Raw genomic sequence first — 18,085 nt, 5'->3', positions numbered from 1 at the left:
ATACTAGAGGCAGGCCAGACCAGGAGAGGCAGAGCTGGGTGTAGGTGGGAACACAGGGCTTGGGAAGGGCCGGGGGATGCCACGGGAAGGTATTTTTTTTGCAGGTAAGTACGTGACTCATTTCCATTTCTTAAAATATAATTCTGGTTGTATTATACTTACAGCTCATGGACTTAATATGGCCACTTAAAAGTTGTGAGTCATTTTCAGCTAAATGGCTACATCTAGTTTTTCTAATTTCATATGGTCCATTCTAGGTAATGAGCAATTTTATTGCTTCCCTGGAGTCCTGGAACCCTTTGATAACCTGATGAAAACTATAGACCCTTTCCCAGTGTACACACACACACACACACACAGGCACACACAGAGTTTTGCATATGATATTCAGGCCTTCAGGGATGTTGAAGCCCAACTGTGAACTCTCGTTCACGGAGGGCCTCCTGGTCCACACTTTCTTTGTATCCCAAAATAATTATTTCAAAAGGGTCATAATGAGAAGGTGTCGTGGGAGGTATTTGCAGTCAAAAGTACCAGTAAAAGTAGCTAGTACATAATAATACATAAGAAGGCTATCCTATAGACTTGTCTAAAAACGCATGCGCCCTGGGCCCTGGGATACATGACCAAGTCAGCTGTGTCCTCTGAGCCAACCTCCCAGCCCCGAGGACCAGGAGCGGCCCCGTCCACCAGCCTGCGCTGTAGCTGCCTCGGAGGATTCCATTCCAGCCACGGACACTCTCTCCTCTGGAGCGGCTCCCTGGGGACCAGTGCCAGCCCACTTTGGATGGGGTGCTGTGGTCCAAGGTCGTTTGTATCACAGCGTCTAGATGTCCTCCACAAGCATTTTCATCCCAGCAGATTCGAAAAGAAGAGGGAAAGTAACAAAGCCATTGGTGGCTGATTCTCAAGTCTTTCTAAAATATCTTTGCAGGCTTTTGCCTTCTTACGGTAGACTATTGACTTTCTTTTTTAAATGACATGGGCGATTATTAGGCTACCACTTACGATGTGGTGTGACCGTATCATGATGCCCACTGGGGTTAATGTGGGGTGTTAGTGGGGGGATGAGTGACCCTGGGCCACCTCTCACCCCTCAAACCCCAAACCGGGCCATCTGCCAGGCCTTCCTTGCCCGCCTCCAGTCCAGTCTCCATGCAAGTGGCCAGAGGCCGTCTCCTGAAATGTTCCCCAGGTCACCTCATTTTCCTGTTTGGATCCCATCAGGGGCTCCTCCTTTGACTTCAGGTCAAGTCTGTGGTCTTCACAGAAGCCCTGAGCCCTGGCCGTCCCTTCCTAGCGGCCTCACTCCCTTCCCATCTCTGTCAGCCCCTAACCACATGCGGGCCATGGACCTTCTTTCCAGGAACCCACCTGGTCGCCTCTGCCTGCCTTCCTGGCCCGAGTGCCGGGTCCTCTTATCCACCCCCTCGCCAGTCATCTGCCACCCCTCCAGCTCCCAGTGTTAGCATCTCTTTCTAGATGAGGACCGAGTGTCAAATTCTCATCAAAGGAAAGGCCAGCTTGTCACGTGAGGGGTCCCCACAGCCCACATTTCAGCACCAACGTCTGCTTGGGGCCACTAAGCATCATGCCGTCTGACACCGGCTGCCTTCCTGGACCTGAGGGTGTTTCTTGTTTCCTGCAGGGCTCAGCGTGCTCTACTTCCTGTTCCTGGTATTCCTCCTCTTCCTGAACTTCGAGCAGGTTAAATCCTTGATGTACTGGCTAGACCCAAACCTTCGCTATGCCACAAGGGAAGCAGACGTCATGGTACGTACTTGTCCACTGTGTGTTAGAGAAGCTGGTTGACCCCTTGGGTGTAGGAGGTAATGTTGGCTTCATATCTTAAATTGGTCCTACGTAGAAATTTTCCCTATATTTCCTACGTAGATAACCTCGGCACCAGTCTCTGGGTGGGCTGGTGTGGTGCCTGTTTCCACGATGAGTGATCCAGTCCAGGAATGTGAATCCTTTCTTGGCCCAAAGTGGGTGGTAGGAAGAGATGAACGTTACCATCAGCCATAGGTGGGAACTCTGCCCCTGACACTTGTAACCTGTGGGGCCTTGGGCTGTGGACTCTAGCCTGTTCCCTCTTTTGTAAAGTGACATAATACTTCCCTTGGATGTTTACTGTGGCCTAAACGAAGGCCTAACATGGTGCTTCACACACCAGTCCTCCCGTGGTAGCAGCTCAGCTCCGTCAGTGTCTCCCGCAGCCCCTCTGCCCCCCGACTCCAGCCCTGATGCCCGGATCCTTCCCCGCTGCTTGCCACGAAGGGGCCAAGTTGTAATGAGGAAAGCCATTTCATTCATTACTTTTATGAAGCCACAATAAATAACTTTGTTCTTGTCTAAAATGACTAATGGCTTCGGCTTTTAGTAAAGAGATTATTTTATACTGTAATACTGTTCCTTTTTCAATTTTTAAAAAGGCCTGATGTTTAGTACAGGTTGAAGAACTACCTAGCGACAGTCAGAAAAGAAGAACAGACATTTAGGCCATAGGTGGGTCCTTGTTTAACAAGCAGGAACGCGGTACGGAGGGAGTTAGCTAAAAGTCGAACAAGTGATCATTCTAGCGTAGTCGAGATTGGTCAGACCCTTCTTGGAATGGTATTTCCAGATTTTATCTTTAACTTTTATAAAAGGATGTGTTAAAGACAAAAATAAGAAGGCCAAAAATTATTTGAAAGTCTCAAGGAGCAAAGTCTGTCTTGAGATTCTTCCTCTAAGGGAAGAGAAAGGTACAGGGTGACTTCCAGTTTCTAATGATGCTGATCATAACAGTTAGGGTGAGGTTGACAACAGTTGTTGATTGTGGATTGTCTGCTCGGCCAGGCCGAGCTGGGTGCTTTATATATAGTGCCTTACATATAGTGTATATGTTCATATCCCCATTTTACCAAGGAGGAAATAGAAGCTTAAAATAAGATCCATCTGGGTCCAAAACCTACACTTGCCCTTAAGATAGTGCCTTAAACATATAGTTACGATAATGAGTGTTTGACGCCCCCAGGTGTCTTATGAAACAGAGACTAGGAGAAGGATATGCCAGGTTATAGTTATTACCCGCCACGAGTTTCCTGAGTCAGAATGGTCATATGATGAACTAACTTCCAGGTAGATTTGCTGGTGTGTCACACTTGTTCTCCGGAGAAGGCAATGGCACCCCACTCCAGCACTCTTGGCCTGGAGAATCCCATGGACAGAGGAGCCTGGTAGGCTACAGTCCATGGGGTCGCTAAGAGTTGGACATGACTGAGCGACTTCACTTTCACTTTTCACTTTCGGGCATTGGAGTAGGAAATGGCAACCCACTCCAGTGTTCTTGCCTGAAGAATCCCAGGGACAGAGGAGCCTGGTGGGCTGCCGTCTATAGGGTCGCACAGAGTCGGACACGACTGATGCGACTTAGCAGCAGCAGGCTTGTTCTCACAGTGGGTGGGGGAGAGGAAATCTCATAACACTTTGACATCCACCTTCCTTAGGAACTTAACATCACTGCTGCTACTGCTGCTAAGTCGCTTCAGTCGTGTCCGACTCTGTGCCTCCCCATATATGGCAGCCCACCAGGCTCCCCCGTCCCTGGGATTCTCCAGGCAAGAACACTGGAGTGGGTTGCCATTTCCTTCCCCAATGCATGAAAGTGAAAAGTGAAAATGAAGTTGCTCAGTCATGTCCGACTCTTCGCAACCCTATGGACTGCAGCCCACCAGGCTCCTCCGCCCATGGGATTTTCCAGGCAAGAGTACTGGAGTGGGGTGCCATTGCCTTCTCCGACTTAACATCACAGGGATATCCTATTGTCATGTCAATAATTACAATCCCCCAAAGAGCTGACACTGGCATTTAAAATCTAGTTTCCAGGGACCGGCTAATTCTTTCTCAGCAAACAAAGCAAAGCCAGAGGCAGTTTTCAGCTTCTGGAATTCCAGCTGGTGCTGGCCTGGCCTTAGTCTTCTCCATCTCTAATTCCTCGTCACTTTTTACTTCCTTAAAGTAAGCTTTTACAGTTCTGAGGACTTGTTCCTTGATGGCTCTAGAGAAACGCATTCCATTTTTAGGACTTCTGGTGAGAAGTGTCTTTATGTAAGACAGAAGCCTCTAGTCCCTGGTTCCCTGGTCCTTCTGCCCTCCCCATTCCTTCAGCCACCACTGGTTCCTACTCCTGATACCTGGCTCTCATCCATGGCAGGTGCCACACATTGAAATGCAGACACCCTTTCCCCCTGAAAATTAGTATTATAACTTGGGGTTGGGAGGGCAGTCATTGAAATCCTATGAAAGACAGTCTTTTATGTAATTTTCTGAAAAGTTTGCTATGTTTCTAAATATTTATTCTGTTCAAAAATATATGATCTAAGGTTCAGACAAGCTTTCAAGTGCATCTGATTTATAGACTGGGTTGTCTGGAGCAGCAGTCTGTTTAGTAAATACTCACTGGATCTTTCCTATGTGCTGGACACCATGCTGGTGGTAGTGGGGGAAAGACCCTCCTGCCCCCAATTCCATGTCCTCTCGGGGCCTAGAATCTACAAAAAGGCAAATTAAACAAATTAATTGCTGGCTCTTTTTCTTAGAGAATTGTTTAAGATAACTTTGATAAGTTTTAAAAATTTTATCAGCACATGCCTAATCTTGTTTCATCCCACCCTCTCGCTTCCCCTAACACACACACACATCTTATTATCAGACATCAATATTTAAATATATGGATTTTTAAAAACGTAACCACAATGCCATTTTTAGTCGCTTAAAGTTAACAGTATGCAGTGTTCACATCTCTTCCCCAGTTGTCTCATAAAGGTTTCTTTCTTCTTTTTTTTTAATGGTTGACTTGTTTGAGTTAGGATCTAGACAAGGTCCCCATGTCGCCTTTGTTGCAGCTCTCGTATCTCTTAATCTGCAGTCCCTCCATGCTTTGGTTTCACATCAGTGTTTATTTGTCAAAGAAACTATATTGTTTATTCCATGGAGCTTCTCACTTCTGGATTTTGCAGCTTGCATTCCCAGGGTATCATTAATGCATCCCTCTGTCTCCCTGTATTTCCTCTAAACTGGAAGTTAGATGTAGAGGCTGGATGGGATCCAGACTCCAGGCAGGTTTCCATGGCAGGGCTGCTCATAGGCGGTGCCATGTACCACACTGGGCCTCACAGTGTCTAGGGGTCTCTCTTTTATGATGTTCAGCTTGATCATAGGGTCAGCATCAATGGTATGATGCCCTATCAATCACCCGTATGACTTGGAAGGAGAAAAGTGAAACAGGCACCAAACATTATAATACATTGAAAGTGAAAGTCCTTCAGTCACATCCAACTCTTTGCAACCCCATGGACTATATAGTCCATGTAATTCTCCAGGCCAGAATACTGGAGTGGGTAGCTGTTCCCTTCTCCAGGGGATCTTCCCAACCCAGGGATCGAACCCAGGTCTCCTGCATTGCAGGCAGATTCTTTACCAGCTCACCCACCAGGGAAGCCCAAGAATACTGGAGTGGGTAGCCTATCCCTTCTCCAAGGGATCTTCCTGACCCAGGAATCAAACCAGTGTCTCCTGCATTGCAGGTGGATTCTTTACTAGCTGAGCTACCAGGGAAGCCCAGTACATTGAAATATTCACCCAATTGTCAAAATGCTAAATGTGAAAAAGATGTGTCATAGAATCAAGAAAGTGTAATGATTTCAGTACACAGTGCAGTGGGATAAAGAAAAAGATATGGGTGCTATTAGAACTTGTCTACTCTGAGAGGTCAAGGAACGCCTCTGTAAGAGCTGATGTTTATTCTTGTTGTTCAGTCATTAAGTCGTGGCTCCTCTGTCCTCCACTGTCTCCCGGAATTTGCTCAAATCCTTGTCCATTGAGTTGGTGACGCTGTCTAAGCTGACAACTAGAAAGTGAGTGGGAATTAGCCAAGCCAAGTGGGAGAATAGGGGCCCGAGGCCATTATTCAGGAAGAAGGGTCAGTCTGCATGGAGTCCCCAACTGGGGACCTGGGATGAGTCAAGAGTAAAGGAGAGAAGGAATGAGAGGCAGAGGAGGGCCGTTCCTGAGGCTGGGAGGTGTGGACAGGAGGTAGGAGTACTTTGTGAATGTAGTTAAGAGACCCTGAAGGTTTATAAGCAGAGGAGTTACCTGATCTCAACTGATACTTTAGCGGGTCAGTAAACATCATGCCCCATCTCCAGTCTGGTTTTGAAAATGGGGGAAAGAAGAGTGTACATCGGCTGACTTCTTCCTGGTTAAAGTTCAGTGGAGCAGATGGCTTTAGACCCGGGCCACGTGCAGTACTAATCCCTTGCCCCAGATTAGGTTTCTGCTCTGCTTTCCCATTGGACATCCACGGGCTTCCTCCCACAGGGCAAACCCGACTCACAAAAATTCCTCCAAGGGTGAGGGGGCTGACGGGATCCTGTGCTGTCTGTACGCGAATAATTTCCCAAGGGGGGACCCTAAAGAGGGTAGGTACATGTGTTCTTTCTGCTTCCGTGGTCACCAGCTTCCCCAGGGAGGACTGAGTGACAGAGCAGGGCAGGAGGCCCAAGATCCTTCCACACTGGGAAGGCTGCCCTTCCAAACACACACACACACACACACACACACAAACCCCTAAACACATACCCTCAAACACCCCCAAGCACACACTCCCATACACTCACACACCCCCAAACATGCTCAACCTCCAAACATGCACACACCCCCAAACACCCCCAAGCACACACTCCCATACACTCACACACCCCCAAACATGCACACACCCCAAACACACACCCTCAAACACCCCCAAGCACACACTCCCATATACTCACACACCCCCCCAAACATGCTCAACCCCCAAACATGCACACACCTCCAAACATACACATACACCCAAACATGCACACACACACACACACACAATCATGCACAACCCCCAAACACACACCCTCAAACACCCCCCAGCACACACTCCCATACACTCACACCCCAAACATGCACACACCCCCAAACACACACCCTAAAACACCCCCAAGCACACACTCCCATACATGCACACACCCCCAAACATGCTCAACCCCCAAACATGCACACACCTCCAAACATACACACACATCCAAACATGCACACACACACACACACACATACCCTCCAACATGCACACACCTCCAAACACAGATACCCCCAAACATCACACATCTCCAAACACACACACACCCAGACATGCACACCTCCAAACACACACACACCCCAAACATACACACACCTCCAAACATACACATACACCCAAACATGCACACACACCCAAACACACACACCTCCAAACACACATACCCCCAAACATACATCTCTAAACACACACACACCCAAACATGCACACCTCCAAACACACACACACACCCCAAACATGCACACACCTCCAAACACACACCCCCCTAAACATGCACACACCTCCACACACACACACACACACAAATATGCACACACCTTCAAACACACACATACATACACACCGAAACATGCACACACCTCCAAACACACACACCCAAAGAAACATGCATATACCTCCAAACACACATACCCCCAGACACACACATCACATCCCCAAATATGCACACACTCCCAAACACACCCCCCCAAACATGCATACCCCCCCAAACATGCACACACCCCCAAACACACACACACCCAAAGCCACACACACCCTAACACACACACGTTCCCAAACACACACATGCCCCCAAGCGCACACACACCCAAAACTGTCTGATTTATGATCTGCAAAATCATTTCATTTATAGAGAACTGATTTCAGAGAGACCTGTTAAAACCTTTGTAGTCTTAAGCTGGAGGTGGGTGGTCAGAGTGTCAACTATACATTTTATAGTTTTGGAAAGCTATCGCAGGTGTCTAAGCAAGAAATAACAGTGGCATTGAGTTGGAAGAAGAAACACATTGGGAGGTAAAGTGAACAGGACTTGGTGTTTGGTCTAGTGTTGGGCAAACAGCGGAGAGGTGGAGCCGTCCAGGCCAGCGGTGGGTCGGCTGGGAGGGCGGGCTCCGTGCTCCCCCCTGCTCCCTCCTCCCTGTACAGCCCTCGGAGTCCTCACTGCACAGTTCTTCCTCCCGCTTCCAGGGCTGTGCCTGTGTGTGCTCCCCAGCTGCCTTAAACCGCGGCGTCTTGCGTCCCTCTCACGACCGGGACCTCGACCTCAGGATCTTCCAGATGTGACCGCTGGCAAATTTGTTCCTAATTACTATTTGATAATATAATAGTTATACACCAGCAGACACTCTTAGCTCTTTGTGGTGCCTTCAGAGTACCTTCCCTTTTGTTGAAGCACAGAAATATTCTCCTGGAGAGTAGAAAGGCCTCCGAAGTGGTCTGCAACCCATGATTGCCCTCAGAGCAGCCTTCTGAAGATGGGACTCAGCCCTCTCTTATCTAACCCTCCGCAGCATGCTGCAGTGTAAAGAAGAGGATAGGGCGTCTGCGGAAACGGGAGTTGACCAGGCCTTGAACCCTCCTTAACCTAACGAGTAACTGCGCTAGGCCCAGGGTGTGTCTGTCCTTCTGTGATTCCTGCGGCAGGCACGTGCTGCAGAGCCTGGAAGGAGAATTGTCATCTCATGGCAGTGCTGTGGCTTTTTTAAGCCTTATTTTGACTTACCCCTATTGATTTTTTTCCCTCTTTTTTTCTAGATTTTCCACTTACACATCATCATCCCATATCAGAAAAAAAATACAGTTTTAAAAAATGTCCTTTCGGCTTTGCAAATTAGAGTACATTTGTTCTGAGAAAGCTTCAGAAATCGGAGGCAGTGGGTTTCAGAAGAGAGAGAGGGGCACCCCAGTGCTGTTTTTGCTCCTTCAGAGAGTCTTGTTTCTAGAATTTGAAAATGTTATACTTTACAGGAACTCTGCCAGCTGACTGAAATCTTACTCCTTCCTATCTGATTAATTTGGGAAAAGCGAATGGGAAATGTAGAACTCTCTGAGAAGTGTTGTCATATGATAACTGCTTTCATAATAAATACAGAAATAAAAGGAAATTGATTTGAAAGTTTTTCAAAACATATTAAAAAGAAAAAGATATTAGAGATGGAACCTAAATTCTTGAAAGCTTTGTAGTGTTTAAATATTTAGATTATGCAATATTATACATTGTTGGGTAGAGGAGTAATTCTGCTTTCTTCTAATTTCTGAAGCTGGATATTTCAGCTTTTCTTCTTTCCTAATAAAAACATTTAAGAATGTGTATTTTCCTCTAACTTCTGCTTACTTGTATCTCATCATTTTGATGTGTAATATTTTCATTATCATTTAATACTGAGTATATTTTAAATTTCTATTATGAGTTCCTTTTAACTCCATGATATTTAGAGGTGTGTTTTTAAATTTCCAAACCAGTTGGCTTTCTCTTTATTCTTTATTTATTAGGATTCTGTGTTTTTGTTACTGATTTTAACACAGTTGCCCTGTGGGCAAATGACACGGGCTCTGTGATGCCACTTCTTTAAGATGGGTTAAGCTTTTGTAAAATGATTTTGTTTCCCACTTTATTTAAGCTTTTGCAATTCGGAACAAAGCAATTCTAGTGTATAAACTAATACTTGTCCATTTTTCCTCAAACAACTTCAGTCACTAAAACTTTTTATTGGGCAGGACACATATTAGTTGTCAAGATCACATCAGTTGTTTTCATTTTATTGTCCAGACCCTGAAGCAAGTTGATTTCTAGAGCATTACTAATTATTTCCGTTTTATCTTAAACAGGAGTATGCTGTGAACTGCCATGTCATCACCTGGGAGAGGATTATCAGCCACTTTGATATATTTGCCTTTGGACATTTTTGGGGCTGGGCCATGAAGGCCCTGCTGATCCGAAGTTATGGTCTCTGCTGGACAATCAGTATCACCTGGGAGCTGACCGAGGTAAGAAGGGGGCGTGGGCCGCTGTCTAGATGCTGTAGCGTGGACAGTTTGTACGTAGGAGGAAGACAGTCCGTCAGTTAGCAGTCACGTAATCTATTCCCCAGCTCCTGTGGCATGAAACTATTTAAATCCCAAGGGATATTTTAAGCCTTTGTCAAACACACAGAGAAGCTCCTTGTCAGCTTCAGGCCTGCTCTATCTCACAAGTCTTAAAGAGAAACAACTGGAATCAAGCTAAAGAATGGAGTTAAAATCCCAAACAACACAATTCAGTGGTAATGAGGACTTCTGCTGAGAAGTTAACAGGCGCTCCACCCACTAACTAGTTCCCAGTTTGAGATAAATAGAATTGTGGTGTTCGGGACTTTATGAGTGTATCCAGGATGCTTTGTAGCCGAAACTGAATTCCCAGTAGAGCTCAGCTATCTCAGTAATCAAAAGTTTGTCTCATTTATTGAATTTAAGAGATATATTCTTGAAAAACTATTAGTGAAGTGACATTCGGGGAACTGGTTCATTTATTGCTCAGTTATATATTATTCTTAATCATTCCCAGGGAACAGAATTTGGCTGTGTGCACAGTTATTTCTTGATTATGATTATTTTTCAGTGATGTTGCACAGGCCCATCATTGCCCTGATCGTAACTTAGCGAGTGTACTGGTTAGACAGTCACTTCTATTAACATGCTTTTCACGGCCCCGGAGGCTGGAAGCCTCAGTTCAGGGTGTCCGCCTGGTTCACCGCTTCATAACCTGTCCCGGGCTTTTCCTCGCTGCTTGTGGTTTGCTGGCCGCCTCTGGTGTTCCTTGGCTTTTAGATCACCTCAATCTCCACCTTTGTCCCCCCATGGCCTTCTCCCCGTGTGCCTTCACGCGGTGCTCCTTCTATGAGGACACTAGGCGTACTGGGTTCGGGGCCCCCCCTCCTCCAGGATGACCCCATCTTGGTAATTACAGCTACAGAGACTGCTTTTACAAATAAGCTCACCTTATGAGGCCCTGGAGGTCAGGGCCTCCACCGTATGGGCTTTAAGGGGGCCACGATTCGATGCGTAACAGTGCCTGCCACTGTTTGTAGTCATCGAGAATCTTCCCCGTGACCTGGAAGGGTAGCGTGTATCCCAGTGTAACAGTGGAAACTGGAGCTCCGAGCCGAGAGTGGATCCAGGGGTGCTTGCCTGTGAGCACGCCTTTGTCCCTGCCCCTGTACCTCACACTCGCTCTCCGACTTGCAGGCGTCCTCAGGACCTCATCCCCGTGTGACCTGTGCGAGGCGCTCAGCCTTCCTCACCTACCTGGCCTCTTGCCCTTCCCTTTCTTTGTTCCCCAGCATCCTGTCATACCCAAGTCCTAACGCCTCTTTTCTAGACACCTCTCCAGGTCATCCCTCTGCTCCCACTTGTATCTAATCTACTCTCTTCTTAGCTGAATTTCCTGTCTGCTCCTGCAACACTGTCTATTTCAAAGTGATCCTTACAGACCTCAACCCCATCACATGCTTCTACTACAAACTCTTCCCTGTTTGTCCATTGCTCTTAAAGCAAAATCAGGATGGGGGCGGGGCTCTGAACAGCCTACGAAGGCCAGTGTTAGGGTGTTAGCTGGCCCAGCCTCCCCGAGACCTCTTACCTGCCCTCTGCTTCCTGCCCTGCACAGTTGCTGTGTCCTTACCTCCCAGGAAGCCATCCTCTGAGTTCTTCCCTCTCTGCCCTGTGTCTTCCCGCTGGCCAGGCTCACGTTGGTGCCCCTGCAAGTAGAGCATCCGGCCCTTCTCCCCTGAAACACTCGGCCCATGTTAGGTACGTGACAGGTGTCTCTTTTCTGCTAAACCTCATGCCTCCAGAGGGCAGGGCCCGTGTCTGCCCAGTCCCAGACCCCAGGGCTCTGTCTCACACGGGCAGACGCCCCCAAATCTATAGTGAGTGAGTGAAGGTGACTCCTTCCAGCTCCCCCAACTCCTCTCTTTCTGGGCTGTCTCACCCCCGAACCCGGTACTCTCTAGAAAGGCTCCTCAGGTGGATATCAGTGCTCCACATCCACTCCCCGGCAGAGTCCTGTTTCAGCAGGTCTGTGTCATGGGCTTCTGCAGAATTTTCTCTCTGCCTCATGTGAGTTAATGCTCCATGTCATGGCTTGGACCTCGGAGTCAGTCCCAGGCGGTGCGCCACCTGCCAGGGGTCAGCCCCTGGCCCCTCACCCTCACACACAGTAGCTATTCTGTATCTTCTCAGCAGCAGGCACATCAGGAAGACAGAATCCTTGTATTTGTGTGGTTTTGCAGTCTGTGAAAGGGCTTTCTACATGGCACTAGTGGTAAAGATCCCGCCTGCCAATGCAGGAGATGTAAGAGATGTGGGTTCCATCCCTGGGTCGGGAAGATCCCCTGGAGGAGAACAGGACAACCCACTCCAGTGTTCTTGCCTAGAGTCCCATGGACAGAAGAGCCTGGTGGGCTGCAGTCCTTAGGGTCGCCCAGAGTTGGGTAAGACTGAAGTGACTTAGCACACCTGTGTGCACAGTCTATGAAATGCTTTCACGAATAGTTCTAATTTGTAGCATTTATTTGATCACTTCAGAGGTTTACAGTTATGGGGTTGCCTCTTTCCAGAGAGCTGTCAGGCATTGTCTTTATAATTTCAGACTCTTAAAAGTGAGCCTTCACGCAGTACACTGTGCTGCTCTGGACACGGCGAACAGGTCCTTTGTTTTGGACAGAACTATTTCTGTAAAAGACTTCTGTTCCACGCTTGATCTCACTGTGCCTCTTTTCTGGAATATCTTCACTTTCATCTCCATCTCTTGAAACCAGTCACTCCTGTCCTTAACCACCCCACTCCAGCCTGTCTCCCTTCAGAAATCTGCCACAATTGCCATCTCTCAGAATGAATCTCTTCCGTGTCTCTGCGGTTCCCATTTATGTCACCGTTGTAGCACTTGCCACAGCTTACCTGATTCTGGGGTTCTGAATAAGTGTCTGGTTCTGAGTAAGTCTGGCTTGAGATCAAGGACCTTGGTCCATTTTGTCTCACCACCTTGTATTGCTACATCGTAGGCACTTAATAAAATATCATCACTGCAAATCGATTAGTGTGAGACTTCCTGTTAAGCTAATTTACAGCTTACTATTTTATTCAAATATCTGTAGACCATTTCTAAAATACACAGCTTAATTTCTCAAGCTGCTAGTTTCAAGGATTCTGCCAGTGCTCTGTAGGCAGTTGAGAAAACTTTGCTCCCTTCCTTCTCTGGGGTCCATGTCACATTGTCATGAGCCAAGGTGATTTATTGGTAGTATTTTTCAAGATGGATCATCATTTCTTTAAAACCCTGTATTAAAAATAAATTTTAAAAAGGCACTGTTTGGATTAGCAGTATTTGCAAACTGTCATGAAATAAAAAATAAGAACCTGGTTACAGAACTTGGTTTTATTTATTTTTTTTTAATACGTTAGTGAAACCTAAAATGTCAACAAGTTTGAACAAAAGAGCATACTGTTAAAAGGAACATTATCTTTCAGGATGGCACCCCGGGTTTGTTTTATTTTTCACAACCATCCTCTCTCGTGTTTCCCAGCTTTTCTTCATGCATCTTCTACCCAATTTTGCCGAGTGCTGGTGGGACCAAGTCATCCTGGACATCCTGCTGTGCAACGGGGGCGGCATCTGGCTGGGCATGGTCGTCTGCCGGTTTTTAGAGATGCGGACTTACCACTGGGCAAGTTTCAAGTGAGTCGTCCTCCTCCGGGCCCTGCGTCACCGTTTCTCATGATGTGAACTTAACTGCTCAGTATCCCACAGCATGAGGGCGTTCTCTGATGACGAGGAGTAAATTATACATTGGTCACTGGAGCTCAAAAATGGTTCTAAACCCAGTTTCAGGCAGTGATCCTGAAAATGCTGAATCATTTACGAGTTTCTCAAATCCATCCCCTCTTTTTTAATCCTTATTCCCCAGCCTGCATTCCGACTCCCACGGCTGGACTGATGACTGCCTTGTCCCCAGGTTAACCCCTCTAAGCCTTCAGCCACCGCTGCCCGAGGGATGGTCTCAGGACCGTCAGAGCCATAATGTCATTCCCCTGTGATGGTCTCTCATGGGCCTGAGGACAAAGTCCATGGGCTTGGCGATTATAAGTAACCTGTTTATTCCGTGTCAAATTACTCTTGGCATATGGTATAAGGGGGAGATTCCACAGTGTGCTGGGTCTGATTAACCAGTTTATTCCATCCCTTTCGTGAGTAATCCTTTCATTGGCCACTGACTTGAAAGGACTTTTCAATACATTTTGAGCAGTATATAATGTAACAAAATCTGTAGCAGCACTGGGTTTTGCTCTCAGCAACCTTCATACACAGTATCTCATTTGAGCCTTACATCAACCCTAGGGGTAGACACACCAACCATCCTCTTCATTTCAGGGATGACGGTACTGTGGTTTCGGTTTGGTAATTTGCCTGAGGACATTCAGCTAGCAAGCTGAGTCTGAATTTGCATCAGGCTGCCTGGCTCCTTAAACACTCCATTATGCTTCCCTAATTTCGTACATTTATGCTCAAATTCAGCTTGAGAATCATTCTGTCAAATTCCCAAGACATAAGCACAACAAATGAACAAAAAAGTCCCCCTGGTTTCAAGTTACATTAAACACGAAGGAATATAGATCAGGTTGGATTAACCTTTTCACTCCATTAAATGTCCAGGTCTCCATCACATCGTATCTTTATCCCCGTCTTTCTCTACCTCTTTCCATGAAGTTCCACCATTTTTTAGTATAGGCCCTTCCTTGTTCCTGTTGATTTTGGGAATAGACTCTCTGTCTTTGTTGGCCTTGTGCCTCAAGCCTTCTTGCAGGAGGTTTGTTCACCGCAGGCTTGTTGATGGGCGGGTGAGTGGGTGAAGAAACAAGCCTGGGCCCCTTGCTGCCCCTCCTGTCCTCTCCCTGCTCCAGGAATGAAAGGCCTGGCCTGTTTGTCCTTCTGCCTTCAGCATCTAAAACAGTGTCTAAGACCTGAAGGGCCTCGACATAATGTTCTTGTTGAATTGAAAAATCTTTACCATTAATTAAATACTGTGACCTTGGATTTCGGCTCCCCTGGTCTCCCACGCGGGGACCAGAATCTGCCCCCAGCTCTGAGGCTTAGGAGGTGCGCCGGCATCAGCCAGTCCATGTCTTGGAGCCTCAGTGGTCTCGTTTATGACCTGTGGGACTGTTTGTTTCTATCACGGGAATATAAAATTTTTAATTGAGTGATTTCTAGGGTGAAACCCAAGAAAGGTCAAAAAAAGTCATCACCTGTAACTTAACTGAAGCAGCTATAGGGCCAGGAGCCACTATGGGTCACCTCCCATACCTTACGCCCCCAGGTTGGGGTGGGGGGCGGTGAGCCATGGGTGGGAGTTGCATCATTGCTGCATCCTCACCTTCCTGGCCTAGCTACAAGTCGCTGTCTTCAGTGTCCCTCGGCGTCTCTCGTCACCAGCTCACAGACTGTGGCCTGTGATGGCCCTGCAGTGGCCTGGCCTTTGCGTCGTACCTGTCCCTGCCAAGGCTCCCCGCCAGGTGTGACGCTCTCAGCGCCTCACCTGTGAACAGAGGCCGCTGTTGGAGAGATGCTCAAACAGGAAGGGACCTTTTGTTCTGGGTACTGGTTGTAAAATAGTCAGTGAAGTTTTTTTTCTTTTTTGTCCTTTCTTATCTCTCTGAATTTTCAGCAGAACTGTTTCTCTCCTTTCAGGGACATCCACACCACCACTGGGAAGATCAAAAGAGCCGTGCTCCAGTTCACTCCCGCCAGCTGGACCTACGTGCGGTGGTTTGACCCCAAGTCTTCATTTCAGAGAGTGGCTGGAATATACCTTTTCATGATCATCTGGCAGGTAATTTTTTTTCAGATGCTCAGAAGTAGGAAAAAAACAAAACCAACATAAAAACCATCCATTGATTTAGGGTTCATGCTAGTTGACACTGCTTATCAGCTCCATGCATCAAAAGATGTACTGTTCTACAGCTGACATGCAGAACAATTCAACAGTAATGCTGTTACACTTAAGTCTTGCTTCATTGTGAAGATGTTTTAAAATATGGATCATTGAATTGCAAATTGGAAACAGATTAAAATTCCCTGGAAAAACCTTGTGCTCAGCATCTATCACCCAGTGCTTAGGCATTGGACTGCTTTCTATCCATAGAATGGTCTTTTCAGGACCAAAGTAACAAATGTAAGGCTTTTTTTTTTTTTTATAGTCCAGACTCAGTGTTTGAGTGTTAAGATGGTACCTCAGCTGTTACCACTTTAGGTAATTGGTGAAGTGCTAAATAAAGAAGCTCCCTGAGGGGACTGGAGCCCCCTGGGGACCTGGGTCCTCTGGAGTGGTATCAGCAGTGGGGAGAGGCCCTCCTTCCAAGCAGACTGACATGATGCAGACAGCCTAGGGTCTCAGAAAGAGATTACCAAACAACTCTTTCCTGGAGGCAGCCTTTTTTATTGACCCTCCTGTTCACAGGTTAATTGTTCCACAGCTTTGGGAGAGTAGCTAAGGAAAACTAGTTTTCACCTGAGTTGTCTTCCAGAATCTTCAGACATTATATTTTGAACACATGAACAACATACTCCTAACACAAGGAGAAAATTGGCCAAGGAGAAAATTGGCATGTGTCACTTGAAAGACAGTCTTTGTCCACAGAAGAACGATAATATGGATCTCAGTAAATGAGGTTTATGGCTGTGGAAGTCTGTGTGGATGAATAGGTATATAGTCGCCATGGTTTGGGGAAGTCAGTGGATAAAATGGGCACATAGGGACTTCCCTGGCAGTCCACTGGTCGGGACTTCACCTTCCAACCGAGGGGGCTGCAGGTTCAATCCCCGGCCAGGGAGTGAAGATCCCTTATACCTCGAGGCCAAAAAACTAAAACACAAAAAAACAGTAGCAATATTGTAATGAATTTAAATAAAGACTTTAGAAATGGTTCCCATCAAAAAAACTTTTTAAAAAGGAGGGGGGTTACATAAGTGGATGATGGTCAAGTTTTCCCTTCTGGGGCAGTGCCAGGGCAGGGAGAGGTTCCCTTTGATTGTGAGGACCTTGGAAGGATTTGGATTTTCCTAGGATGGCAGAATTCCACGGCCCACTGTCCCCTGGATTGTGAGCGCTATGCAGGGATCAGTTTCCTATACGTGGTGATGATGAGTGAACCGTTCTTATTTTATATCCTTAAAATCAGCACTATGATCCTCCAATTAAAAATAAATTAAAAGAAAACCAGCCCTGTGGGGAAAGATGCACATTTTAGGTCACTGAAATGAACCTGCTGGTCCATGTGATGCGCGTTTTTCTTTTTCTTAATAATTGTGTTTATTTTTGGCCGTCCTGGGTCTCTGTTGCTGCACGGGCTCTCTAGTTGCGGTGAGGGGTCTGCTGTCCTCTGTGGTGCTTGGGCTTCTCGTTGTGGGGCCTTTCTAGTTGGAGAGCACAGGCTCTAGGTGCACAGACTTCAGTCATTGCAGCACGCGAGCTGAACGGTTGTGGTCCCAGGCTCCATTGCCCCACGGCATGCCGGATCTTCCCAGACTAGGGATTGAACCCGTGTCTCCAGCATTGGCAGGCGGATTCTTATCCACCGTACCACCAGGGAAGTACTCATGTGCTCTTAAAGCGGTGACCTTTCCTAATCTCTGCTGCTCACTTCATCTGGAGGGGACAGGAGGGACCTCTTGGCACGGAGCGCGCATTTCCTGGTAGACACGTTTTGTGCCGCCAGGACGGGTCGCGTGATAGTGGCACTGGCTGCTGCCCCCGAGGGAGCGGTCTCACTGCTGGGTGAAGCCTGGACCAGCCCCCACACCCACTTTTAAGAGCTTTCAGCCTTTCGTCAAAGATCTGCTTGGTCCCCGGCACGAGCTGAATGAGCCCGTAGTCATCTCTCAGTCACGCACAGCATCTCAAGCTTCTTTCGGTATTAAAGAGCCTGCTTCCCTGGTGTCAGATGTCTTTTCGACCTGGCCTGATTTCTGTCCAGCTGCAAAGGTGTTGCTCAGCAGAGATCTGTGTTCCTGCTTTTGCTCTTGAAGCATCTCCCTCCCGACTGTCCCAGCAGCTCACGCCTGTGAGCCAGGCCACAGTCACGTGAACCTGGAAACACGCTGAACGGCCGATGCCCCCTGTG

General features: G+C 47.3%; 1 protein-coding gene across 1 annotated transcript in view; it reads left to right on the top strand.

Annotated features, from left to right (window-relative positions):
* Positions 1-18,085, top strand: part of PTDSS1 (phosphatidylserine synthase 1) — a 68,648-nt gene that overhangs the window by 26,371 nt on the left and 24,192 nt on the right. The window contains exons 4-7 of the mRNA XM_055546612.1: positions 1,649-1,773; positions 9,758-9,916; positions 13,492-13,643; positions 15,654-15,795. Coding sequence (XP_055402587.1) covers positions 1,649-1,773; positions 9,758-9,916; positions 13,492-13,643; positions 15,654-15,795 — 578 coding nt within the window. The remainder of the gene's footprint in view (positions 1-1,648; positions 1,774-9,757; positions 9,917-13,491; positions 13,644-15,653; positions 15,796-18,085) is intronic.

This window comes from Bubalus kerabau, chromosome 14, assembly GCF_029407905.1.
Source record: "Bubalus kerabau isolate K-KA32 ecotype Philippines breed swamp buffalo chromosome 14, PCC_UOA_SB_1v2, whole genome shotgun sequence".
Lineage (NCBI taxonomy): Eukaryota > Metazoa > Chordata > Mammalia > Artiodactyla > Bovidae > Bubalus > Bubalus kerabau.
Note: the sequence above shows the minus strand (reverse complement) of the source record. Positions and strands in the feature narration are given on the sequence as shown.